The 27220-nt window shown below is 39.6% G+C and overlaps 1 protein-coding gene across 10 annotated transcripts in view; it reads left to right on the top strand.

Annotated features, from left to right (window-relative positions):
• CRB1 (crumbs cell polarity complex component 1) overlaps window positions 1–27220 on the top strand; it is a 276695-nt gene that overhangs the window by 203548 nt on the left and 45927 nt on the right. For all 10 annotated transcript variants that reach the window (XM_082425367.1, XM_082425364.1, XM_082425373.1 and 7 more), the window contains 3 exons: window positions 15125–16081; window positions 21304–21851; window positions 23247–23412. In XM_082425367.1, the coding sequence (XP_082281493.1) occupies window positions 15125–16081; window positions 21304–21851; window positions 23247–23412 (1671 nt within the window). The remainder of the gene's footprint in view (window positions 1–15124; window positions 16082–21303; window positions 21852–23246; window positions 23413–27220) is intronic.

Here is a 27220-nt window from a genome sequence, read left to right as displayed (position 1 = left end):
GTGGCCTCCTGGAATGAGCGTGGGAGTGTCCCTGCCTCTGCAATTTTTTGGAAGAGTTTGAGAAGGATAGATGTTAGCTCTTCTCTAAATGTTTGATAGAATTCGCTTGTGACACCATCTGGTCCTGGACTTTTGTCTGCTGGAAGTTTTTTTATCACAGTTTCAATTTCAGTACTTGTGATTGGTCTGTTCATGTTTTCTATTTCTTCCTTGTTCAGTCTTGGAAAGTTGTACCTTTCTAGGAATTTGCATGCTTCTTCTAGGTTGTCCATTTTATTGGCGTATAGTTGCTTGTAGTAGTCTCTTATGAACCTTTGTATTTCTGTGGTGTCAGTTGTAACTTCTCCTTTTTTATTTCTAACTTTATTTATTTGAGTCTTCTCCCTTTTTTCCTTGTTGAGTCTGACTAAAGGTTTATCAATTTTGTTTATCTTCTCAAAGAACCAGCTTTTAGTTTCATTGATCTTTGCTCTTGTTTTCTTCGTGTCTATTTCATTTATTTCTTCTCTGAGCCCTGATGGTTTGTAAAAGGAAAAATGGTTGGGGGGAGTGAAGAATCTCAGTGAATCATCAAGGCAGGAGTTTGGGTTTTGCATCATTCTCCATCAATTGACGGCTGGGTGACTCTCTCTTCAGATGTTATCTTGTCCATGTGACCAGCCTGCAGGAGTCCTTAGGGGCTCTTGGGGGTAGAGAGCTTATCATTCTTTAACTACTTAATTCTTCATTCTTACTTCTTTTTATCTAGGAAAAGAATCAACAAGTTAGACAAGGCATGGTGTGCAGTCAGGAGAGCATAAGTCAAAAGTTAGTTTCAATTGCTTAGTAATCTCATTCCTATAGTTAGGTTTTTTAAGGTTGAGGGGGACAGAAATGGGTAAACAGGAAAGGGGGAAAAGATCTGCTTTCAGTGGAGGCATGTTCTCCCCATAAGGAAGGTGGCTGGGATGAGTTGGGGAAGTGACTGCTGGGTTGGACCATCATTTCTGCTTCAGAGCAGTCATTATCTTTAACAAGTTCATGTTGCCTGCAAATTTGGTAAGCCTTCTATATTTTTATCCAAGTCATTTATGCTCAAGTTCACCTATTCATTACACACACACACACACATACACACACACACACTCACACTACTGAAACTATTTTAAAATACTACTATTCCCCAAGCAATTGTAGTTCCCATTTTGTTCACACAAAGTAACCGTTTAATAGGTTTTATTATGTCCACTTTATAGATAAACTTCAACTTAAAAAAAATAGCTACTCGCCTGGGTTCTCCTAGCCTAGTATCAAAGTTGGCATTTGAAAATCAATTTTCAAGGCTCCTGTTCCCTGTTTATTCTACTTCATTATCCTGGCTCCCTGATGATTGCTGGAAACGTCTCTCTGAGCTGATCCATTGATCAGAACTCTGAATATGTTGCTTGTCTTCCCCACCCCATCCTCACCTCTAGCCCCCATGGCCTAGCTTTGTCCTGCAGTCCCCAAGGCCCCCGTCTGCCCAGCTCTCCCTAGGGCTGTAAACTTGGCCAACCTGTGTGCCCCGTGAAGCAGAACCCAGGCTCCTTTTACCCACCATCCTATTTCCAGCACTGCTAAAAGGTTGAATGAATAATAAATGAATGGAGCACATTTGTCCAGCACAGGTCACAGGTAAAAGGTGAACCAATGACAAACGAGTGAAGAAGTACACTACTGCAAGGACTCCGGCTTTGTCTCTTTCCTGCCTCCCTCACCACCTGGTTTCCACCACAGCTCACCAGGCTTAGATCCATGGCAGATTTTTAAGGCTTGGTGATGTCTCACCCTGTACTGCCCGAGTAAAACCTCTGCACATCCTCAGGTCTGCCTCTCAGAAAATGTTAAAAAAAAATGTCAAGCACCAATTACTCTAAGTACATCCCAAACACCTCGCCTGTTCAAATTGTTCTGTTGTACAAAATCAAATACCATTGTATTTAAGACGAGTAGAGCATGGTTATTTTTTCATAGAGAGTGGAATTTAAGCCTGAGAGCATCGCACAAATAACTCTTTTGCCACGGTCTGTTAAGTCTAATGAAAACCCCTGCTGTTTTCTTGATTTCTCTTTTCCAATTCCATGTATAGATATTCAATGGATTTGAAGTTGCCATGAATTTGTTAACTGCTATTCAAAAGCAAAACAGAACAAAAAAGAGTTAAAACAAAACTAAAAAACCGCATTTCTGTTGTGAAGAAAAAGATAAAACCAAGCTCTAATTTTCCATAATAGAAGTTACCAAAAATGGCAATCTGTCCGTAGAGTCCCCCAAAACTCATTTTTCTGTGATAAAAGTGTCAGTGTTCACTCTCGTGACTTAAAAAGAGGAGGCCCCATGTGTAAGTAGGCACTAAGAATGTCACAAGTCTGCTTGGTAAGCAGCACAAACGGGTCTTATTACACTAAGCCCCACGGATCTGGCACCCAAACTAAGTCCTCACACTCTGCCTGAAAGAAGAAGGTGACACACTTTTGGAAATGGAAGAAAATCATCAGAAACTGGTCCTGTCAACCTAGTAGGTGTTTGGATGGATATCTCTTTTTCTACAGAAAAATGTTTGGAGCCAGGACACAAGGTTTTCACATTTTAATGGTGGTGCTCATAGGTAACTCACTCTTTTCTTATTACTTGTATAAGGTAATTGGTACCATTGTTAGAGTTTTTAAGATGTTTATTTAGCAACTACTATTAATGCTATATTAGATATTACTATCAACTGAAAATTAGAAGTTTTGAGGAACAGAAAGTAATGAGTAAAGGAAATACTTATGCAAGGAGTCCTTGGACTTTAATTTTTTCTTGATTTCTATCTATTAAAATAATAAAAACCCACCTAAGTCAATTAAAATAGAGAAAGATGAAACTTATATGTATATAGGTTTTTGTAGAAATAGTTTTCTGATAACTTCATTAACCATGACTTTCAATAAAGTGGGAATATAGCAAGGTCATTTTAATAGCCCATGATATTTATATTAAACATAAAGCCTGTCCTTTTTATCCATTAATATAATTTATTCTGATGTAAATATGGGATATTCCAGGTAATAGGACTATTCCCTATCCTGATTATTTTTTGAAATGCAATCTTATCATAGAATCAGATATGCAAATAAAAGAATTTTAGAAAAATAAAAGGAGTGACCCTTTTGAATTAAATGAATTGACTTCACATAAACAAAATAACAGTCAGCTTCAAGCAATCCACCTCGTACTATAAATACATGGACATAAATAACCAATTCATTGTCAACTAAAATACACAATTAAGAAGACTGAATGACACAGGTAATCCCACAAATATTGCCTAATCCTTTTATCTTGATTGACAGCAGATCTTCTTTGCTGAGCCAGTCAAATAGCCAATAAAATAAGTTTCAATCTTTCTTCCTACTTTAATTTTCCAGGTCCATCAAATAAATATGTCTAACCTTATTTTATGTTGGAGATGTCAACAGAACAGATTTTAAACAAAGTAAAAGCATAAATTACTGTGTATCATTCTACTTTTAATATCTAATTCTTCTTATTTTCTTCAGACTATTGACCTAAATACGGGCTTTCTCTCCTTATTTTTTTTTTTTTTTCCTCCATGAAGGTAAAATTTAAAACTAGTTTCTCTGTTTATATTTAAAGAAAATACATAATCAAGTGATTGATAGTTATGTTGTGAAAGATTAAATATATAAATTTTAGTAATTACAAGATAAAATACAGTAAGCAAACGTAAAGAAAGTATCACCCTCTGTACTTATTTGCTGACCAATGGTAAATGAAAGGGTACTGTTAATTATAAAGGAATAAATGTCTGATACTAGGCCCTCATAATCTTAGGTGTGGACAATTTTAACAACTGTCTAGCATCTTCCTGTCTCTGGTTTCTTCCCACTTCACTCTGTTACAGATCCCTGTGGGACTGGTCTTTACAAGAAACCACTTTGGTCTTCTATCCAACAACTACCAGTTTATTCCCCACTGCCTTCCAAAAATAAATAAGTAAACAAATTAATTTTTAAAAAATAATTTAAAACTCCCTAAATTCCAGACCTTCTTCACTCTGGCTACATTTAATCTTTCTGACTTGCTTTTCCTATGTAAATCCTCCATCCCAACTAGATTGTCAAACGCACTGTCACCTCAAAATGGCGTATGGTTTTCCATGAAAGAGTTTTTGTGTATTCATTTACTTCTGCCGATCTTTGTCATACTTGAAAACCTATCTAAAATCCTATCACTACAAAATCTTCCCAGCCCAGCCCAGCCTGAAGAGCTCTCTCTCTCTCCAGAGCAGCTGGATTCACTTGGAATCCATTATACACTGTTCAGTGTTCTCTTGAGTGTTGTCTTGATTTACACTATCATTTAATTTTTGACAAATTTGTCTTGCTTTTCCATTAAACTCACTGAGGGCAAGGACCAGTTTTTATTCCATGTTATCCACAGTATTCTATACATAGTAGATATGTAATCAGCATTTGTTTATTTATGTAATTTAAAATTTTGAGTTTTCTTAAGATTTGTGATGATTTCTTATTCAGTGCTTTTTCTTTAAAACTTGGCTAAATCTTCTCTAATGTTCCCCGAGTTTGATCCTCACATATTTTCCATATACTCATTGAGAACCTGCCGTATACATTTTCTGTATTGTCAGTGTATTTCTGTATTTCCATTATACTGTAAGCATATAGAGGTCAGGTCTGTCTCTTCTGCTTTGAGTCTCTTACAATCCTCTGTGAGGGTCGGGTACAGAGTAGGGATTTTGTAAATTTAAGAAAACAGTAAATTAAAGTTTCAACTAAGAGGTCAAAATATGGTTGCTGTCAGGAACCAAAGTGAATAATGAGAGACTATAGTGCAGAATGTCAAAATCAAGACAGATGACAGACTTTAGGCTTTTGAAATGTTTGCTCATTTCAAGTGTACGTGAAAACTCTTGAGGCAGTTTTTTTTTTTTAAGAGTTAATTTTTTAATTTATTTTTGGCTGTGTTGGGTCTTCGTTGCTGTGAGTGGGCTTTCTCTAGTTGTGGCGAGCGGGGGCTACTCTTCGTTGTGGTGCACGGGCCTCTCCTCCCGGTGGCTTCTCTTGTTGCAGAGCACAGGCTCTAGGTGTGCGGCCTCAGTAGTTGCGGCACATGGGCTCAGCAGTCATGGCTTGCGGGCTCTAGAGCGCGGACTCAGTAGCTGTGGCGCACGGGCTTAGTTGATCCGCGGCATGTGGGATCTTCACAGACCAGTGATCAAACCCGTGTCCCCTGCATTGGCAGGCGGATTCCTATCTCCTGCACCACCAGGGAAGCCCTTGAGAGGCAGTTTGAAGGAGTGAGTCTGTGCAGAGTTTTCTCTGGAGACTTGCTACTGTGCCGAGCTGTAGCCCAGCCCTCAAGTGTAGGGTTGGGGGCTACATTGTAACCCCAACGAGTGGGAGCAGCTTCAAGGAGACTCCAGTCTCACCTAAATTTGGGGAGAGAGGGGGAAGTGCAACTTAGACTAGATTCTCCACCTACCTGAGGAATATAAAAGGTTTTTAAGGAAGTTTATTGTAATTAAGAGTCTGTACCATTTGTGTGAGAGGAACCCAAAGAGGGTTCACATTTGTTTTAAAGCTTATACCCCTTACCCATTCACAACTCTGCTACTTTTATTTTACCTTAGAAAGAGATGTCAATATAGACATTTTTCAGGGTTAATAAAATTAACTAATCACAAAGATTTTTTTACACATGGAGCTGTAATGTTATATTTGAAAGTAACCCTCTGAAAACCAGCCAACATCCTTACAACAAACTTTTGCTGCTGTATCTGCTAGAATTACCAAAAAAACATAGTTTCATCTTTGTACATCTGTGGAGATCTGACCTAAGACCATACTTCCTCTCCCCCACGCCCACCCTTTAAAGAAATATGTATTTTTATCTAGAATGATCCTTAGTGTCTGCATTTTTTTTAACATCTTTATTGGAGTATGATTACTTTACAATGTTGTGTTAGTTTCTGCTGTATAGCAAAGTGAATCAACTATACGTATACATATATCCCCATATCTCCTCCCTCTTGCATCTCCCTCCCACCCTCCCTATCCCATGCCTCTAGGTGGGTCACAAAGCACGAGCTCATCTCCCTGTGCTTTGCGGCTGCTTCCCACTAGCTATCTGTTTTACATTTGGTAGTGTATATACGTCCATGCCACTCTCTCACTTCATCCCAGCTTACCCTTCCCCCTCCCCATGTCCTCAAGTCCATTCTATACATCTGCGTCTTTATTCCTGTCCTGCCCGTAGGTTCTTCAGAACAATTTTTTTTTAGCATACGATATTTTTTTTTTCTCTTTCTGACTTACGTCACTCTGTATGTCAGACTCTAGGTCCATTCACCTCACTACAAATAACTCAATTTCGTTTCATTTTGTGGCTGAGTAATATTCCATCTTTATCCATTCATCTGTCGATGGACACTTAGGTTGCTTCCATGTCCTGGCTATTGTAAATAGTGCTGCAATGAACATTGTAGTATATAACTCTTGGAATTATGATTTTTCTCAGGGTATATGCCCAGTAGTGGGATTGCTTGGTCATATGATAGTTCTATTTTTAGTTCTTTAAGGAACCTCCATACCATTCTCCATAGTGGCTGTATCAATTTACATTCCCACCAACAGTGCAAGAGGGTTCCCCTTTTCTCCACACCCTCTCCAGCATTTATTCTTTCTAGATTTTTTGATGATGGCCATTCTGACCGGTATGAGATGATATCTCATTGTAGTTTTGATTTGCATTTCTCTAATGATTAGTGATGTTGAGCATCCTCTCATGTGTTTGTTGGCAATCTGTATATCTTCTTTGGAGAAATGTCTATTTAGGTCTTCTTTCCATTTTTGGATTGGGTTGTTTGTTTTCTTGATATTGAGCTGCATGAGCTGCTTGTATATTTTGGAGATTAATCCTTTGTCAGTTGCTTCATTTGCAAATATTTTCTCCCCTTCTGAAGGTTGGCTTTTCATTTTGTTTATGGTTTCCTTTGCTGTGCAAAAGCTTTCAAATTTCATTAGGTCCCATTTGTTTATTTTTGTTTTTATTTCCATTTCTCTAGGAGGTGGTTCAAAAAGGATCTTGCTGTGATTTATGTCATAGAGTGTTCTGCCTATGTTTTCCTCTAAGAGTTTGATAGTGTCTGGCCTTACATTTAGGTCTTTAACCATTTTGAGTTTATTTTTGTGTATGGTGTTAGAGAGTGTTCTAATTTCATTCTTTTACATGTAGCTGTCCAGTTTTCCCAGCACCACTTATTGAAGAGACTGTCTTTCTCCATTGTATATTCTTGCCTCATTTATCAAAGATAAGATGACCATATGTGCGTGGGTTTATACTGGGCTTTCTATCCTGTTCCATTGATCGATATTTCTGTATTTGTGCAGTACCATACTGTCTTGATTACTGTAGCTTTGTAGTATAGTCTGAAGTCAGGGAGCCTGATTCCTACAGCTCTGTTTTTCTTCCATAAGATTGCTTTGGCTATTCGGGGCCTTTTGTGTTCCCATACAAATTGTGACATTTTTTGTTCTAGTTCTGTGAAAAATGCCATTGGTAGTTTGATAGGGATTGCACTGAATCTGTAGATTGCTTTGGGTAGTAGAGTCATTTTCACAATGTTGATTCTTCCAATCCAAGAACATGGTATATCTCTCCATCTGTTTGTATCATCTTTAATTTCTTTCACCAGTGTCTTATAGTTTTCTGCATACAGGTCTTTTGTCTCTTTAGGTAGGTTTATTCCTAGGTATATTATTCTTTTTGTTGTAATGGCAAATGGGAGTGTTTCCTTGATTTCTCTTTCAGATTTTTCGTCATTAGGGTATAGGAGTGCAAGAGATTTCTGTGCATTAATTTTGTATCCTGCTACTTTACCAAATTCATTGATTAGCTCTAGTAGTTTTCTGGTAGCATCTTTAGGATTCTCTATGTATAGTATCATGTCATCTGCAAACAGTGACAGCTTTACTTCTTCTTTTCCTATTTGGATTCCTTTTATTTCTTTTTCTTCTCTGATTGCTGTGTCTAAAACTTCCAAAACTATGTTGAATAATAGTAGTGAGAGTGGGCAACCTTGCCTTGTTCCTGATCTTAGTGGAAATGGTTTCAGTTTTTAACCATTGGGAACGATGTTGGCTGTGGGTTTGTCATATATGTCCTTTATTATGTTGAGGTAAGTTCCCTCTATTCCTACTTTCTGGAGAGTTTTTATCATAAATGGGTGTGGAATTTTATCAAAAGCTTTTTCTGCATCTATTGAGATGATTATACGGTTTTTCTCCTTCAGTTTGTTAATATGGTGTGTCACATTGATTGATTTGCATATATTGAAGAATCCTTGCATTCCGGGATCAACCCCACTTGGTCATGGTGTATGATCCTTTAAATGTGCTGCTGGATTCTGTTAGTATTTTGTTGCGGATTTTTGCATCTATATTCATCAATGATATTGGCCTGTAGTTTTCTTTTTTTGTGACATCTTTCTCTGGTTTTGGTATCAGGGTGACGGTGGCCTTGTAGAATGAGTTTGGGAGTGTTCCTCCCTCTCCTATATTTTGAAAGAGTTTGAGAAGGATAGGTGTTTGCTCTTCTCTAAATGTTTGATAGAATTTGCCTTTGAAGCCATCTGGTCCTGGGCTTTGGTTTGTTGGAAGATTTTTAATCACAGTCTCAATTTCAATGCTTGTGATTCATCTGTTTATATTTTCTATTTCTTCCTGGTTCAGTCTCGGAAGGTTTTGCTTTTCTAAGAATTTGTCCATTTCTTACAGGTTGTCCACTTTATTGGCATAGAGTTGCTTGTAGTAATGTCTCATGATCCTTTGTATTTCTGCAGTGTCGGTTGTTACTTCTCCTTTTATATTTCTAATTCTGTTGATTTGAGTCTTCTCCCTTTTTCTCTTGATGAGTCTGGTTAATGGTTTATCAATTTTGTTTATCTTCTCAAAGAACCAGGTTTTAGTTTTATTGATCTTTGCTATTGTTTCCTTCATTCCTTTTTCACTTATTTTTGATCTGATCTTTATGATTTCTTTCCTTCTGCTAACTTTGGGGGTTTTTTTGTTCTTTTCTAATTGCTTTAGGTGTAAGGTTAGGTTGTTTATTTGAGATTTTTCTTGTTTCTTGAGGTAGGATTGTATTGCTATAAACTTCCCTCTTAGAACTGCTTTTGCTGCATCCCATAGGTTTTGGGCCATCGTGTTTTCATTGTCCTTTGTTTCTAGGTATTTTTTTATTTCCTCTTTGATTTCTTCAGTGATCTCTTGGTTATTTAGTAGTGTATTGTTTAGCCTCCATGTGTTTGTATTTTTTACAGTTTTTTTCTTGTAATTGATATCTAGTCTCACAGTGTTGTGGTCAGAAAAGATACTTGGTACAATTTCAATTTTCTTAAATTTACCAAGGCTTGATTTGTGACCAAAGGTCACAAATCCATGATCTAGGATAGGTCCATGATCTCTCCTGGAGAATGTTCCATGAGCACTTGAGAAGAAAGTGTAATCTGCTGTTTTTGGATGGAATGTCCTATAAATATCAATTAAGTCCATCTCATTTAATGTATCATTTAAAGCTTGTGTTTCCTTATTTGTTTTCATTTTGGTTGACCTGTCCATTGGTGAAAGTGAGGTGTTAAAGTCCCCTACTATTATTGTGTTGCCGTCCATTTCCCCTTTTATGCCTGTTAGCATTTGCCTTATGTATTGAGATGCTCCTATGTTGGGTGCATAAATATTTACAGTTGTTATATCTTCTTGCATAGATCCCTTGATCATTATGTAGTGTCCTTCTTTGTCTCTTGTAATAGTCTTTATTTTAAAGTCTATTTTTTCTGACATGAGAATTGCTACTCCAGCTTTCTTTTGATTTCCATTTGTATGGAATATCTTCTTCCATCCCCTCACTTTCAGTCTGTATGTATCCCTAGGTCTGAAGTGGGTCTCTTTTAGACAGCATGTATATGGGTCTTGTTTTTGTATCCATTCAGCCAGTTTATGTCTTTTGGTTGGAGCATTTAATCCATTTACATTTAAGGTAATTATTGATATGTATGTTCCTATTATCATTTTCTTAATTATTTTGCATTTGTTATTGTAGGTGTTTTCCTTCTCTTGTGTTTCCCGCTTAGAGAAGTTCCTTTAGCATTTGTTGTAGAGCTGGATTGGTGGTGCTGAATTCTCTTAGCTTTTGCTTGTCTGTAAAGGTTTTAATTTCTCCAGTGAATCTGAATAAGATCCTTGCTGGGTAGAGTAATCTTGGTTGTAGGTTTTTCCCTTTCATCGCTTTAAATATGTCCTACCACTCCCTTCTGGCTTGCAGAGTTTCTGCTGAATGATCAGCTGTTACCCGTATGAGGATTCGCTTGTATGTTATTTGTTGCTTTTCCCTTGCTACTTTTAATATTTTTTCTTTGTATTTAATTTTTGATAGTTTTATTAATAAGTTTCTCGGCATATTTCTCTTTGGTTTTATCCTCTATGGGACTCTCTGTGCTTCCTGGACTTGATTGACTATTTCCTTTCCCATATTAGGGAAGTTTTCAACTATAATCTCTTCAAATATTTTCTCAGTCCCTTTCTTTTTCTCTTCTTCTTCTGGGACCCCTATAATTTGAATGTTGATAGGTTTAATGTTGTCCCAGAGGTCTCTGAGACTGTCCTCATTTCTTTTCATTCTTTTTTCTTTATTCTGCTCTGCAATAGTTATTTCCACTATTTTATCTTCCAGGTCACTTATCCTTTCTTCTGCCTCAGTTATTCTGCTATTGAGTCCTTCTAGAGAATTTTTCATTTCATTTATTGTGTTGTTCATCATTGTTTGTTTGCTCCTTAGTTCTTGTAGGTCCTTGTTAAATGTTTCTTGTGTTTTCTCCATTCTATTTACAAGATTTTGGATCACCTTTACTATCATTACTCTGAATTCTTTTTCAGGTAGACTGCCTATTTCCTCTTCATTTGTTTGGTATGGTGGGTTTTTACCTTGTTCCTTTATCTGCTGCATATTTCTCTGTCTTCTCATTTTGCTTAACTTACTGTGTTTGGGTTCTCCTTTTCACAGGCTACAGGTTTGTAGTTCCCGTTGTTTTTGGTGTCTGCCCTCAGTGGGTAAGGTTGGTTCAGTGGGTTGTGTAGGCATCCTGGTAGAGGGGACTAGTGCCTGTGTTCTGGTAGATGAAGCTGGATCTTGTCTTTCTGGTGGGCAGGACCACGTCCGGTGGTGTGTTTTGGGGTGTCTGTGACCTTATTATGATTTTAGGCAGCCTCTCTGCTAATGGTGGGGTTGTATTCCTGTCTTGCTAGTTGTTTGGCATCAGGTGTCCAGCACTGGAGCTTGCTGGTCGTTGAGTGGAGCTGGGTCTTAGTGTTGAGATGGAGATCTCTGGGAGAGCTCTCACCGATTGATATTATGTGGGGCCAGGAGGTCTCTGGTGGTCCAATGTCCTGAACTCGGCTCTCCCACCTCAGAGGCTCAGGCCTGACACCCAGCCAGAGCACCAAGACCCTGTCAGCCACACAGCATTTGGGAAATCTGAGGTCTTCTGCCAGCATTCAGTAGGTGTTCTGTAGGAGTTGTTCCACATGTTGATGTATTTTTGATGTATTTGTGGGGAGGAAGGTGATCTCCACGTCTTACTCCTCTGCCATCTTGAAGGTCCTCTATCTGTCTGCATATTTTAGAAAACTGCTAGAGACATTATATGTATGCCATTACAAAAGTATTAGGAGGCCTATGTATTCTACTGTTTACTATTGCATTAACCTGCACAAAGTTTATGCATTTTTTTATGCATTTTCCTCTTCTTTCTAAGCTCTGTATTCTTGTAAGCTAACATTTCCTGAATGGTTTCTTCTCTCCTCCCTCCCTCCTTTTCTTCTCCTTTTTTTTTTTCCTTTCATCTTTCCTTCTCTTTCTTTCCTTTTCAGAAACCACGTTATCTATTTTTAGGTGTTTCAAATTCTTAAAATGTGAACTGTTGGGTGGTCTGCAATTTGGCCCTCTAATGACTCTGGGCTTTCATGGCCTGTTTTTATCTGTACCACATGATTTTATTTCATCAGAACTTCATGTATTTGGACAGTAATAAACAACACAGAGTCTAAGCAGTTCTGAAAAGTCTTTTCAAAAAAAAGAAAAAGATGAAAGGGTGTGACTGCTCACCTGGGGCAGCAGGAAAGAGAGAGAAGGAAGGGGAATTGCTGCTGGGCTGGGCTGGGCTGGGCAGCAGCCATGCTCCCCTCCACCTGCAGGGCAGAGGCCCGTGGACCTGGGGTCCTTGGGGAATCACGGGAGGAGTGTCAGGCAGTGGTCAGTGTAAAACGGGTCCTGGTCCCCCTCAGAAGGTGCAGGAAGAACAACAGACAGAGTTGGTGATGCCAAGTAGACCTCAGGAAACCAATGAGGAAGGGGCTGGGGGAGGGACAATGTGAGAACAAGGCCTGCTGGTTGGAGTCTCAGCTGGAGCGATGGACCAGGGGGCTCCAAGAACCCCACAAAGAGCCCCGGGACAAAAGTCACCTTGAAACACCTGCCAGTCTCAGAGAGAGTGGAGCCATCTAACACCAGCACCAGTCAGGGGAAACTTTCTGAACCCTTCTGACACTCAGGCAGAAGTCTGGAGGTGGGGAGGGGAGGGAAAAAAGAAGGGGGAACCCTTCCTGGTCCTTTTTCAAGACAGCTTGAAGTTGACCTAACAGACAAAGAAAAAAGATTCAATTCCAAACTGCACTGGAACTTACATTTCTTATGACTGGCCATCCTATTCATTATTGGTCTTTAAAATGTGATCTTAAGACTATTATTAATCAAGGCTGAACAGAAAAGACTTGGGGTCTGTGGGAGATTTTATCCCCCATTAAATATGTTTAAAGGCACAATGGGTGGGAAAAAAGAGTTTTTCTTCAATTATAACTCATGAGCTATTCAGCATTCCTCTTAATTAAATGCTTATGGATTGATTTTTTTGTGTTTTCAAAATCCTGTGAAAATCAAATTTAAGTAAACTATCTTCTAATACAAAAGTTTGAAGTTTTCGTAAGTTCAGTTAAATGAAACTTGCATTCTAACATTCCTTTAAAATATAGCCCTTAATTTCTGTGTCGGTTCTGTTGCCTATGAGGATGATTATAGATCACATAAATCAGTTTGATTTAGTTTTATTTTTTCTACTCATCCAGCTTTTTATAACACACATATGCACAGCACTGTGCAGGGACTGTGGGAGACTCTAAGATTGTAACACGTTCCCTGCTTTCACGGAGCTTGAAATACTTTTGGATTAACAAAGATTGTATGAAAGTAATCTAAGTAAAGTAAAATATAAGTACAGGAGGGTCCAATCAAGGGTCTAAATGTATGGTACATAAATGGCTGTGGGCAAAAATCAACATTGGGTAAGTTTATCTGAAAATAGACACAAAAAGAGCACTTTGAGCTCTGGATTAGATCAGGTTAAATGCAGTATAAAAATTTTAATCACCTTACAAAGGTCGTCATTAATCAATTCATACAAAAATTAATTACCGAATGCCAAACGTGAGCCAGGCATCGTGCTGTGGTTTAGACATACGTTGGTAAATCAAACAGCTTCCCTTCCCTCGTGAAGAGCGTGATCTAATGAGATTCCAGCCTAATATGCTGTCCAAGTAAATCTCTCATTATGTAAAGTTATGCAATTTGTGGGTCATTCCGTATGCCCACACTTTCTAAATAGTCTCTCTCAATGATGACAGTGCTATTTGATTTTGTCATGTGAGGGTAATTTCTTTGGTTATTACTTTTTAATTACAGCCAACACTTACTGAGAAGTCACTTATATGTCAAGCAATGTTATGAGCATTTTACGTGTCTTTACTCACTTAACCATTAAAAAGCCCTGTGATACAGGTACTATTTTTAACCCCATTTTATAGATCAGAAGACCCAGACACAAAAAATAAATGTAACCTGCTCACTGCCTAGCTGGGATTCAGATCCAACATTATCAATATAGGAGCCTTTGGTTAAATTTATGAAGCACACATTTAGGCGTGGAGTTAAATGGGAAAATAGGACAGACATGTTAGTAATAACAAAAAACAAGAATGGACTAAATTATCAATTAAAAAACAAAGTGTCAGACTGGATTTTAAAAACCAGATTGTAGAAGTGCTTTGGAGTTTAGACGTCAATCTTTCCAAGCCTCAGTGTTGTCTGTGAAAGAGAGCTAAGCCTATCTGCCTTGAAAACCTCGGGTGATTGCTGTAAACACAAACACATAACGTCGAAGCCACAGAGTCCTATACATGTGTCAGTTTTTGTTAACACTATTTGTTCATTTGAACTTCATTAAAAAGCAATAGCCATCACTCTTAAAAAGTGTTATAGTTCTTTTTGTTACCTGGATTAAATGAATTCTAACAATTCTCTAATTAGATACCTTTTTTTGATTTAGAACCAGGAAAAAGAGTAAAAGAAAGTAAAGAAACTAGAAACCAGAACTTGTTATTTGATAGATTTCATGGTTTATACTAGACTTGTGGCAAGGAAGTTATGGGACCTTCCATTCTCCTCAGAAGCCCTCCACAGAGAGAGTTGTCTGGACTGTCTGTGTGTCTAGGGATTACGGGGAGGTGCAAAAAATGGAGAAGGCAGATCGCTGTTTCCAAGTAGAACAGAGTGAAATTAGCAGCCCAGGGCAAGACAAACAATATCTGGGAATTAAGTCCCCAAGTAAATAATTTGTGTCTAGCATTGCTCCCAATAGCAATCTATTTCTCTCTCTTTTAAAAAAAATGTTTATGATATTCAGTGTCACATATATATCTGACAATGATAGTTTGAGTCAACCACCCTTTTTGGCAAATAACCTATTTCTAGAGGGAGAATTCAGGGTTCGCCATGACTGCACTTCTGTGCACCATCCATGCAGAATGATAGAATCGGTGTCAGCTCCTCAATCTCTGTTCACATTTCACTCTGTTAACAGTCCTACACCTGAGCCGGTTCTGCACCTCCAAAAGATTGTACATGAAGATTATGTGAAAGTTCTATTTTTGATCTGAATATATGTAATTTCAATCTATTCTTTATCATCGAACAGGGGTCCACTGTGAAGAGGACGTCGATGAGTGCTCTTCAAGCCCTTGCCAAAACGGTGGTACTTGTGAGAACTTGCCTGGGACTTACACTTGCCGTTGCCCATTTGATAACCGTTCGGGAGCATTTTATGGAGGAAGGGACTGTTCTGATTTGCTCCTCAGCTGTGCTGATCACGCATGTCTAAATAATGGAACATGCATACCTCACATCCGCAATGGCCAGCATGGATTCGTCTGCCTGTGTCCCTCTGGCTATACTGGGTCACGGTGTGAAACGGTCACCACACTTTCTTTTGAGGGTGATGGCTTCCTGTGGGTCCCAAGTGGCTCAGTGACAGCCAAGGACTCCGCTTGTAAAATAGCCCTCAGGTTTCAGACTGTCCAGCCAGTGGCACTTCTACTTTTCCGAGGTGACAGGGACGTGTTTGTGATACTGGAGCTGCTCAGTGGCTACGTCCACTTATCAATTCAAGTCAGGGATCAGCCAGAGGTGGTCCTGTTCATCTCCCACAACACCAGCGATGGAGAGTGGCATGCAGTGGAGGTGACGTTTGCAGAGGCTGTGACCCTTGCCTTACTTGACGAGTCTTGCCTGGGGACATGCATCACGAGAGCTCCTTCTCCATTTGGAAGCGATGGGTCAACATGTGCTTTACAAAACTCCTTTTTGGGGGGTTTACCAGAGGGAACAGCCCACAGTGGTGTTGCTCTGCTTAACGTCTATAATAGACCATCCGTACCTTCGCTTGTGGGCTGCCTCCAAGATGTTCACCTTGACTCGAATCCCATCACCCCGGAGAACATCTCGTCCGGCTGGTCATTAAATGTCAAGGCAGGCTGCACGAGAAAGGACTGGTGTGAGAGCCAACCCTGTCACAACAGAGGACGCTGCCTCAACTTGTGGCTTAGTTACCAGTGTGATTGCTACCGGCCCTACCGAGGCCGGAGCTGTCACAGAGGTGAGAGGGGCCGGGCGCCAGGAAGGCTGTGCCTCAGAGCAGAGCCGGGACAAAACAGCTGGGCCGCTCCTGCTGCTTATGAATCATCAGGAGCCCTCAGGACTCTGCGGCTGGCTGCCCACTGACAGGAAAATGAAGGGGCTGATGATGTACCTTAATTAAATCTGAGTGGATTCATAGGACACCAGGGTTTCACTCATGCAGAGAAGTGAAAAATAAGCCCATAGCTCCCATCCAAATGGGTTTACATCTTGGTGTTTACAAAATGCTATTACAATTCTACCATTTGTTGTGTGTCAGAAATTTATTGTAAATCTTATTTGAAAGAGGAGTGATCTTTTTGGAAAAACAGGACCGTTAGACATGAAACTAGTCAATGCCAAATTCTAGCACAATGCCGCGTGCATAGTAGACTCTCAATACATAGTTACTTCCTTGCCCTCCTCTCTATGCAATTCACACTAGCTCCAAAATCATGCTTAAGTTTAGCACTTTTATAAACCACCAATTTTATTCAAAGGTGTATTTTCCAGAGTTGCATTGGAGAAAACAGGTATTCTACCTACGTGTCTTAAGAAAATAAGAAAGAAAAAAGTTTTAAAAAAGTAACAACACTGAAACTTGGTAGATGCCATAAACTAATTGATCTAATTTCTCTAGCAAATCAGTTTGAAATGCATTTCAAAATCCTTACTTCCGACATTGTTCCAAAGACTGCTGTTGATAGTGATCAGTACATACCTGTTTCTTTTTATTATTCTCTTGCATTGCAAATGTTGGAAAGGTAATTGCAACAGACTGCTTTGAAGTGCAGCTGTAATTTACCCCAAGATTTGAGAGTAACTTGAAATAGGACAACATCTGGTAAATAGTCTTCTTTGCTTTATATGAAGTAAAATTGAAACCAGTCTTGGTCTATACCCTACTCCGTGTACGAAGGGCTAAGAATTATTAGAAGCTATTCACGGGTCTCCCCCTGACCACAATATTCATTACAAATCACGGACCTGCTTGACTATGAGGCCTGGCGTCTACTAGCTCTATGTAATATTTTAAAGGGAATGGCAAGTTGTTTTGTGATTTTTTTAAAGGAGAAAGGGGGAGATTATGCTGAAGCAATGTTCACTTTTTGAAGGAAAATTTAATTGACCCAAGGCAATATTTTTACTACATATACAAAATAACAAACAGATGCTGACTCATTTTGACCAGCTTCCAAGTGCAGCGACCCATGAGGTTAATACTGACCGTGGCGATGCTACCTGTCCTGGTAAATAGATTCAAGGGATGCCAATCCCGTGGCTTCTGGTTTCCTTTAATTTATTTTTTCCAACTTGGAGAATCACAGAGTCTTTAAGCCCAGTTCCTGAATTGGTTAGCTATCCCCTCTCTTCCTCCAGTTTCCTTTTCCCCCCGCTGCTCCCCACCTCTCCACTATTAGAAACTGTTTAATCCTCATGAAAATGCTTAGCGTCAGAAGATATCTTTTTAGGGAGTAAGTTCTGTAAAATCGTCCCTTTCTGAAAATTCTTGGTATAATTTTAAGAAAAGTTATATTTCTCATATCACTCTTAGTCATAAGTTTAAAGTATTTTGTATTTGCTATCATCCTTGAGGAATGTTTGCTGGGGAGTTTATTCCCATCACAAAAGATGCTTACAAGCTGTAAGGACAACCTGGAATCTTCCTGTCATTGTACATAGATGTTCAGGAGGAGATGGGCTAAAAAGTACAAGGCAAACTTCACCCAGTTCATGATCCTGGCTCAGCGTTTCCCAAACATGGTACCCATTGCAAGGAGCAAGCAGACTGGATGGAGGATTTACCTGGATGACTAAACAGGACAGACAGACGGGCTTCCTATATTTTAAAGTTGATTTTTTAAAAATGATCAAGTGTCTCCATAAGAAGAATTCAGAAAAGAGTTTCTCAAAGCTTAGTTCCCAGAGCTGTCTGCAGGGTCATCGCAGTGGATCTTATCGCCCTGGCTGTGTCCAGGAACGTGGAGCTTCCAGGATACTGTTCAGGATAAAGGTATCACCGACCTCGTCCCTCCTAGAGAATATTTGATTAAGAGAGGCAACTGACATATGTTTTATCTTCAGTCGTCCATCTAAGCTTTGACACTCTTATCTGCTTGGAATTAGAGTTTCTTAGATATAGAAGGAGCTTCACTTCATGACTGAATTTTTTACACTGTTGTGCACCCAAGTGTAGTGGCCCAAACCTCTGCTTCCACACTTTCAGGAATGGGAAACTCACTCACACTCCATCTTCCCAGAAATCCCCTAGAAGTTGTCTTTTCTGTACTAAAATAATATATGATGACCTATAGCTTCCAGTCATTGGCAGCATTGTTACTCTTGAAGCCAATGTCAACCTTACTTACATGTCTTCCTCTTGAGAACACAAATATTTGAAGAAAAGTGTCTTGTACTATCCGAGCCATCACTCCTATCATGCTGAACACACCCAGTTTCTTCTAATGTGTTCCACCTGACATCGTTTTCAGACACTCCGTCAGCCGCTTGCTTGCTCTGGAATACATTTGCTTATCTGGCTCCTAGATGTGCCTGACAGTGAAGAGTGACACAGGACTGGAACCTTCTCACTCCAGAGAACGTTCTCCTGTTCTGCAGCCTAATGCCCCATTGACCTTTGGCCAGCCACCTTCTATGACTGGTTCACTTTGAGTTGTTCTCCCTCTTGGTGCCACAGATCTCTGCTTCTTCCACCCTAAACCAATGAAGTGCACTTAGACCCAAGTGGCTTTTATTTATTCTAAATAAGTTTCTTCTTGTTGTGGTCCATCAATCATTAAAACTTGGTTATTTCATATCCCTATTTGTCGTCCCTCTTCATGACACATCAACAACACATATGAGAATCATTCTTTCCGTGTCCACAGACAAGTCATATATGGCGTCAGGTGTTTCTAAAATCATGTAGTAAATCACGGGCTCTGACTACTTGCTTGTGATTTCTGAAGAATAGGACTGCTGGAGAGTCAAGCTTCTGAGAAAAAGAAACAGCTCTGTGTTCTGTCTGTCTTTTCATCTGGATCCACAAAGTGATGCTGCAGGCGTCCCAGGATGACCAGCGGGGACCACCCCTGAGGCAGAGCAATTCTGTGCATATTCCCAAACCTCGGGAACTTCAAGAGCCACATTTTCTTATTGAGCATTTTATCTCATATGAAAGTGCTGCCGTGCATTCAGAGATGTTAGCCTCTTCAAACAGATTGTTACATCTAACAATGCACTTTGAAAGCTACCTGTAGTTGCCTGGAGCAGGTGGTCTCCAAATGCAGATTCAAAATGTAATGTTCCTGTAGGAAATCAAGGTAGAATTCTGAAAATGCAGACTTTTATGCAGAAGGTCTTCAAACACAGATGGTTACCTAAGCAAGCTTCACTATAATTCAGCTAAAATAAAATATGTCCCACCTTTGCTCAAACTTCAGTGGAACCATATGACAACATTTAAACATGGTGGAATGTGCTTTTTTTCTGGTTAGGATTGGGATGTGAAGACTTGAAGATAGCAATATGTTTAAGACAATGCTTTTGTCAAGTTCATCAGTGATTTCCAGATTGCAAGATTCAGTGGTCATTTTTCAGTCCTCATCTGCCTTGACCTCTCAGCAACAGTTACCACAGTTGAATACGCCCTCTTCCTGAAAACTCTTTCCTCACTAGGCTTATGGGGTGTCACTCTCCCTTCGCTCTCTTTCTGTCTTACTCTTTTATCATCTCCTTTACCTCCACATGTCTGATGCTTAAGGGCTCAGTTCTTGGACCTCTTCTTTTCTCTCTCTAGATTCACTCTCTTGGTGATCTCTTCCAATCTTAGGGCTTTAAATGCCACATTTACACTGACATCCAAAATTACTATGACTAGCCCAGAATGTCTCCCCTGAACCTCTATATCTAACTGCTGACTAGAAATTTCCACCTGAATATCTAATAGGGCATCTCAAATTTAATATGGAATCTCATTTCTCCCCCAAATCTGTTCCTCCTGTTTTCTTCCCCATCTCTGCAAATGGAAACTCAATGCTTCTAGTTACTTGGACCAAAAGCCTTGGAGAGCAACTTGCCCCAGAAAATCCTGTTGGATCTACCAAAATATTTCCAAAATCTGACCATTTCTCCCCATCTGCACCATGACCACTGATCCAAGCCACCATCATTTATCTCCTGAATTTCTGCAGTAATATCTCTACTTTCTTCGGGGTTCTGCTCAGATATTACCTTCTCAGAGAGTTCTTCCCTGACAACTCCATTTAAAATGACAACTTCACTCCCACCCTCAGCTCTCCCTAGTCCCTTTCTCTGCCTGAGTTTTTGTATATCAAAGAACCTATCACCACCTGACAGATTATATAACCTCCACCCAAATGGAATGTAAGTTTTAGGAGTACAAGAACTTTTGTTCCTACTATATCATCAATGATTTTGAAGGTCAGCATTTATTTTTATACTTCTCAAGAGTTTTCTTGTGGTGATGCACATCAATAGCATTGCCACATCAATGCATTAGAAACCTCTCTGTCCACAGGAAATGTTGCGTGAGTTCAAAACTCAGCTTTGCCCTAGTACTTTGTGCCCCATGCCTCTCCTTCACCCACCCAGGACCACAGAAGGAAGAGTCTTCCTCTTCCTTTGTTCAACTGCCTTGCCTCTTAATATTATTAGGGGTATCTTCCCAAAAGAGGATTTGCAAATCTAATTCTTGGTTTCTGTACTTTACAAGGAACAGTCAGGTTTGATGCCATTTGTTTGGGCATGCCCCCAAATAGCAATGATGACGATTGCTCAAACAGTTTGCTTACATGTGTTGCAGGAAAAGCTCTTGCTCCCCAAGTTTCTCCAAATCAAGTTGGAGTGCAGTAGTATCTGATATTCCACGTTTAAGCCCCACCTTTTTAGGGCAGTGAGGAAGAGGTTCAAAAGTTTATCGGTGCAGAAATCTTCTCTTTCTCTTTGTGATCAGTGGACTTCCACTATAAACTATAAACCAAAATCTAGTTATTTTCAGAATAAAGTAAACTCAGAAGTTCAGAAAGTCAGGGATGGCTTTTCAAATTGTTATTCTATTGAATAAGCCTGTCTTGAACTTTTAAAAATATGAATGTATTTGTGCATATATGTGTATATATATATACGCATTACTTGTGGGTCTTCAGATGTTTCCTCTTTGTCTCTCCTCCTCTATTAAAGCGTATGTGGCAGGCAGATTTGGCCAAGACGACTCCACTGGATATGCTGCTTTCCATCTTGACAAGAGCTACGGAGAGGCCTTCACGCTCTCCATGTTTGTTCGAACACATCGTCCATCGGGCTTGCTCCTAGCTCTGGAAAACGGCACTTGCCAATACATCCGTGTTTGGCTAGAGCATGGCAGACTAGCAATGCTGACTCCAGGTTCTCCCAAATCATTAGTAAAATTTGTTCTCAGCGATGGAAATGTCCACTTGATATCTTTGAAAATCAAGCCAAATAGAATCGAACTGTATCAGTCGTCACAAAACCTAGGATTTATTTCTGCTCCTACGTGGAGACTCCAAAGAGGAGACGTTCTCTACATTGGTGGACTGCCTGACAGACAGGAGACTGAAGTTAATGGTGGATTCTTCAAAGGCTGTATTCAAGATATAAGGTTAAACAACGAAAATCTGGAATTCTTCCCAAATTCAACGAGCAACGCAGCCCAAGATGCTGTTCTTGTCAATGTGACCCAAGGCTGTCCCAGAGACAACCTGTGTGAGGTAGGATTATTCATACCAACTATGTCCATAGTGTGTGCTAGAAGTTTCATTTTATTAAATAGATAATTTATTATAACTGTTCTTTGTATGTGAATATGGTGTTACTGACCCACCAGCCGTAGAATAATGCTTCATCCGTACTTTCCCAGCAGGACTCAGGGATTTATGTTGAGCCATGAAAGTACGGCCTTGATCTTATTGCCATTATGGTCCATTTAACCAACCAAGATAACTACATCTTCTACAACCAAATGACTTAAGAATAATTGTATTTTAATTCCCAGATTCTTAATGGCATCCCAGAGGTTTAACTGAATTAATTCATTTTGAAGATACAATTAACTTTATCTTAAATGCCCACCTACCATTGTTTTGAACATCTACTAAGTCAATAAGGAAAAAAAATGTGAGAGGTAACTTCCTTCTGGGAGTTGGATTTGAAATTTTCTGTAATATAATTACTCAGAGCCCATGCTTTACTTTGTATATTTTGTATGCTCTTCTGAAAGCTAGTTCAATATGTAAATTTGTCAGCTCTGCATGAGTTTTCAGAGGAAAAAAAGGAAAGGCATTTATATCTGTTGAACATTTATTGAGCTCCAGCTATTGCCATGTACTGGGCTTGCTTCTAAATATATAAAAATGAATCATTGTAGCATTACTAGAGGGGCACCTCCAATGTGCCTGGCACTATTTTCCATGGATCAATCCATTTCATTCTGTGGAAGGACTACTGTGCAAAGCAGGCGTTTTTATTCTCTCCATTGATGTTATTTATAGAGAAGTAAATTGGCGTTTAAAAAGGTTGGGTCACTAGCCTAGATCACATGTTAACAGTGGAATGGGCATAAATAAAGACGGAGCTCTCAGAAATTCCTTTATCAATACTTCCGTTTTGAAAACTTTGTGGGACACCTTGTGAGAACTCAAATTATGATACGCTTCTGATTCAGAGGCAGAGCTGGAGGGGAGGTGGTGTCACTCCTCTGGGGACCCAGAGGATCCAAGTACCAACCTCCCTGTTTGACTCTTAATAGAATCTTGGACAACGAAAGGGACCTCAGTTTCCTCACCAGTAAAAACAGGAGGAAAAGTCTCTAACTCAAACGATCGTTAGTGACAGTGAAAGTGCCTGGTAATTTATAAATTACAGAGAATATTATTACACCTTTGAAAATCCTCCTTGTGCTACAGGAGATCAGTATTATATATTTTTCTTTATTTCCCTTTTCCTCTCTCTCAATGGTAGCAGTAAGTTTTATTCTATTTATCAGCCAATGGATATAAAAAGTTCGAAATGTAAATATGTAGGAAATTAGCATTCACAGATTAACGGGGTCTTTTCCATATTTAGTTGCCAGTGCTTCTTATGCCTTTGATGTATTGTCTGCTCAGCCCAACCCCTGTCACAACGGAGGCATCTGCCACTCCCTGTGGGACGACTTCTCCTGCTCCTGCCCTGTGAACACAGCCGGGAAAGCTTGCCAGGAGGTTCTCTGGTGTGAACTCAGCCCGTGTCCTCCCCGGGCCCAGTGCCAGGCGGTGCCTCAAGGATTTGAATGTAAGTGCAGTTCAAACTTATCACCATCCAGTTCAGCTGGGCATTTCAGTTGTTCCATGAGTCAACCCAGAAAAAGAATACAGACAACTCCAGCTCAGCAGAGAAACGTGTAGCTGCTTCTCCCTACGCGAGTAGTGGTATAACAAACCTAATGGGAGTGTAATAAGCCAGAGTAGCCTCTGGGCAGTATCCTGCCCCTGGGTTTCTGAGTGGGAAACGGCGGTCATAGCAGCACCAAGCCTAGATCCTTGATCATTTAAGACTAATTTCTGAGAGTAACGTGGGAAACCAGACAGAAAATCTGTCTTTTAAGACAGATTTAAGACTAATATAAGACTAATTTCTAGAGAAAGAATTAACCGGGTGATGTTTGGCTTTTCTTTTCTTGTTACTGGCAATACAGAGTGAAAGTGCCAGTGTGAGCACATTGTCATTGGTTAACTATGAGGCTTCTGGCAATTCATACGTCTCCACAATCTAAAGCTTCCTCTGTAAGAAAAGGATAAAACGTCTACTTGATAAGTAGGTAACTCTGGGTGTGTGTGTGATGATTATATGACCTCGTGTGTAGAGAGCCAAACGCAGTAGGCACTCGATTGATGTTTGCCATGAGTATTTCCCTCAATCTGAACGGTTTTCCTGCCCAAATTCAGTACTACTGAACACAGTTTCCCAAATGTTAGCAATTTGAATACTATCTTTACAATTTGGACAGGTCTACATAGTAGCCACACTATTATTTATAGTATGTCTTTTCTCCTAGTTCAAATAATGCACAGTTCAGTCTATAGCCAACCATCTATGTTCGCACTCAATTCTAATCTCTTCCCCTTGTTCAAAGATTTTGCTTCTGAAATTTTTCTCTCACCCGCCAGCATCATCAATTTTCCCCTCAGTATATAAACATACTGTCAAATTTCCTCATTACAAACTATTTCCCTTGATATCCCTCCCATCCCCACCAGCCACCATCCCACGTTCCTGCTTCCTTTCATAGTGGGAGAAGCCCTCTAAGAGTTTTACTCAATGTGCGTCCGATGTCCTTCTGTCCAGTGTTCTTTCACCCCAGCAGTTAGCTCCCACGCACTGTCACCATCTCTACCCTGAACTCTCTCAGCCCAGAGCTTCCCAAGGGCCTCATCCCTCCCTTCCCTTTTCTACCCAAGTGCCCTCTTCCCTGGCTTTACTTTTCTTCATGGCTCTAATCATCCTTGGATGTTTTGTTACACAGGTATTTGTTCACTTGTTCATCATCTTTTCCTCGATGGAATATAAGTTTCAAAAGGGAAAGAGATTTTCTGTCTGGTTTCCCACGTTACTCTCAGCACTTAGAATAGTGCCAAACATGTAGGAGGTTGTCAGTAAATATTTGTTAAATGAATATATATTTTTCTTCAATTTAGCTCAGTATTTTCACTTAACTGCTCTAGACTTAAATTACATTATCTGCATACAATTAAAAAAATACATAAGATACCTTGGAAAACACTGCACTAAAATAATGGTCTGGAGCTAGGGGGTAGACTGACCTGAGGCCCAAATCAACAACCAAGCCCCAAAGTGACTGAGAATGAGAATACAGTTACTTTTATGTTTCTGTATTTTAAAATCATATATCAAAATGGTATGTGAAATGTATTGCACAGTGTATATACTTGGGGAACGGTTTCTAAAAGAATACACATACTCTTATGTTTCATATTTAAGAAATAATATGCTACACACATGAATAAAGCATGATGAATTTGCGTAAAGAATGAGATCAGGCCTCTAATATGACACAGAACTTTAATGACACCTTTTCCGTTGCTCTGCCTTCTGAATTGCTTGTTTAAAATAGTTTACTACTTATTAATTTTACTGTTAACTTTTGACAGAAATACTAAAGTTCTCAGTCCCAGTTATATTCTACAATAGGGTTTAAATCATTTTGAACATTTTCACAGGGAAAAAAAAGAGTAGGGTTTCTAAAAACAGTGGCGGTCCAAGAACCATACCCTGGGTGCGTATTGCCCTCCGTGTCCACATAAAGGATTTGGATGCCCCACGTCAGAAAGGCGTGAATGATCTTCACTGCTACTGCATTGCCACTACAGAAAGTAGAAAAGTTTGCCTCTGACCTTTCAAAAAGTCTCAGTAACATTTTTTTAAGTATGACTTATCTTAATGAAGGGAGAAAATGTAAATTAGTAGGAGGGGTGAAAATTTCCTAACCGATAGGTATAAACCCTAGCATTCACTTTTGCTATTTTGTATAATTTTCATTTGATGTGACTTCATGACACTATTGTATTTATTTCTAGTGAGATGTGTTGAGAAGATAGTTCTGCTAGAATAACATACTCTTGAGAGTATAGCTCGTGCATTACCCGGAGTTTGCCTTTAGTACTTAATCATTTCTATCTCTGTATCCTATCCGAAAACAATTAAAAATTACAACCCACCTTAGATACAGGTGTGTTTATTATGATAAAGTTCCCTGAAGAAAAGGCAAAGTATAAATGTTAACGTGCACTGCGGTTTTTACTCAGATCACAAGAAGTGATTTCCATGTGCTCAGTCTGTCAATGAAACTAGTTTATACAGCATGACAGACAGTATTCTTCCTTCAGGAGTTGGAGGGCTAATGAGATTTGTCATGTTAACATTTATGCAAAAACATGTAATGAGACACTTCTTGCTCTTTTCCTGCCTAATCCCAACCCCAAACTTGCTGGGAAAAAACACCACAGTCAAAAGCAATAAAATCAAGTGAAATGTTAATCCAGTCAAATGATACACTTGAATGATACCCTTGGACTTACTCCTGCTGTGGTTTCTAATCATTATCTCACTTTTCAGAATTAAGGATTGAGTTATTTTTATAGATTATTCATTTAGTAATATTTACTGAGCACCTGTTCTCTGCCAGGCAATGTTCCCTCCATAGGGTTTAGTGAGAACCTAGACAGAGAAGTTCCGTGATCTCGTAAAAGCTCATGTTCTAGTGAGGAAAGACAGACAAGGAACAAGTAGGAAAGTTAACAATATAATTTCAAATAGCTACAAGATGCTATGAAGAAAATAAAGCTGAGTAATTAAAAAGAGAGTGGATTGGGTGGGGGGAACATTTTCACTTGGATAGTTGGGGAAAGCATCTCGGAGGAGGTGACATTTGAGCGCATATTTTGTTGAGAAAGAGTCCGGTATGGGAAGACCGGGGGCCAATATCATGTCTAAGTAACAGCAAGTGTAAAAGGCCTGGTTTGGGAACAAGCTTGGCGTCTTCAAAAAATAGCAAGAAGTTTTTGTGGTGGTAGCACGTGCATGAGGAAGAGTGGCAGGAAATGGGACTGGAGAGTGAGGGGTCGGGTCACATAAACTCTGTCCGCCATGTTTAGGCTTTAGGAATCCTTTCTAGATGTGATGGTAACCGTGGAGGTGTTGAGCTAAGGCATGGTTGGTACATTGCTCTGCAGAGCAACAGAAGCCAGGACACTGAGAAGTGGTTGGAATAGGCTGTAGAATAAAGTGTTCGAGGTTGGGTGTGGTGACCCACACATGAGGTAAAGACAGTGTCTTAAGGTCAATTTCTACTGAAAGCTGGAAGATAATGAGAATAGAGAATTGACTGCTGGATCGGGTAACACAGAGGTCACTGTGACCTTGACAAGAGTGGTTTCAGTGACGTGATGGGGAACAAGGCTGAAGGTATTAAAAAGAAAATGGGGGATGAGAAAGTTGAGACAAGGTGAATATAAAACTATGTGGAGAAGTTTTGCTGGAAAAGGAACTAGAGAAATAAGAAAGCAACAGGGTAGAGGGAGGT

This window comes from Balaenoptera physalus (genome assembly GCF_965194825.1).
Source record: "Balaenoptera physalus genome assembly, chromosome: 1".
NCBI classification, from domain to species: Eukaryota; Metazoa; Chordata; class Mammalia; order Artiodactyla; family Balaenopteridae; genus Balaenoptera; species Balaenoptera physalus.
The sequence above is the reverse complement of the archived record's forward strand: the minus strand, read 5'-3'. Positions and strand labels throughout refer to the sequence as shown.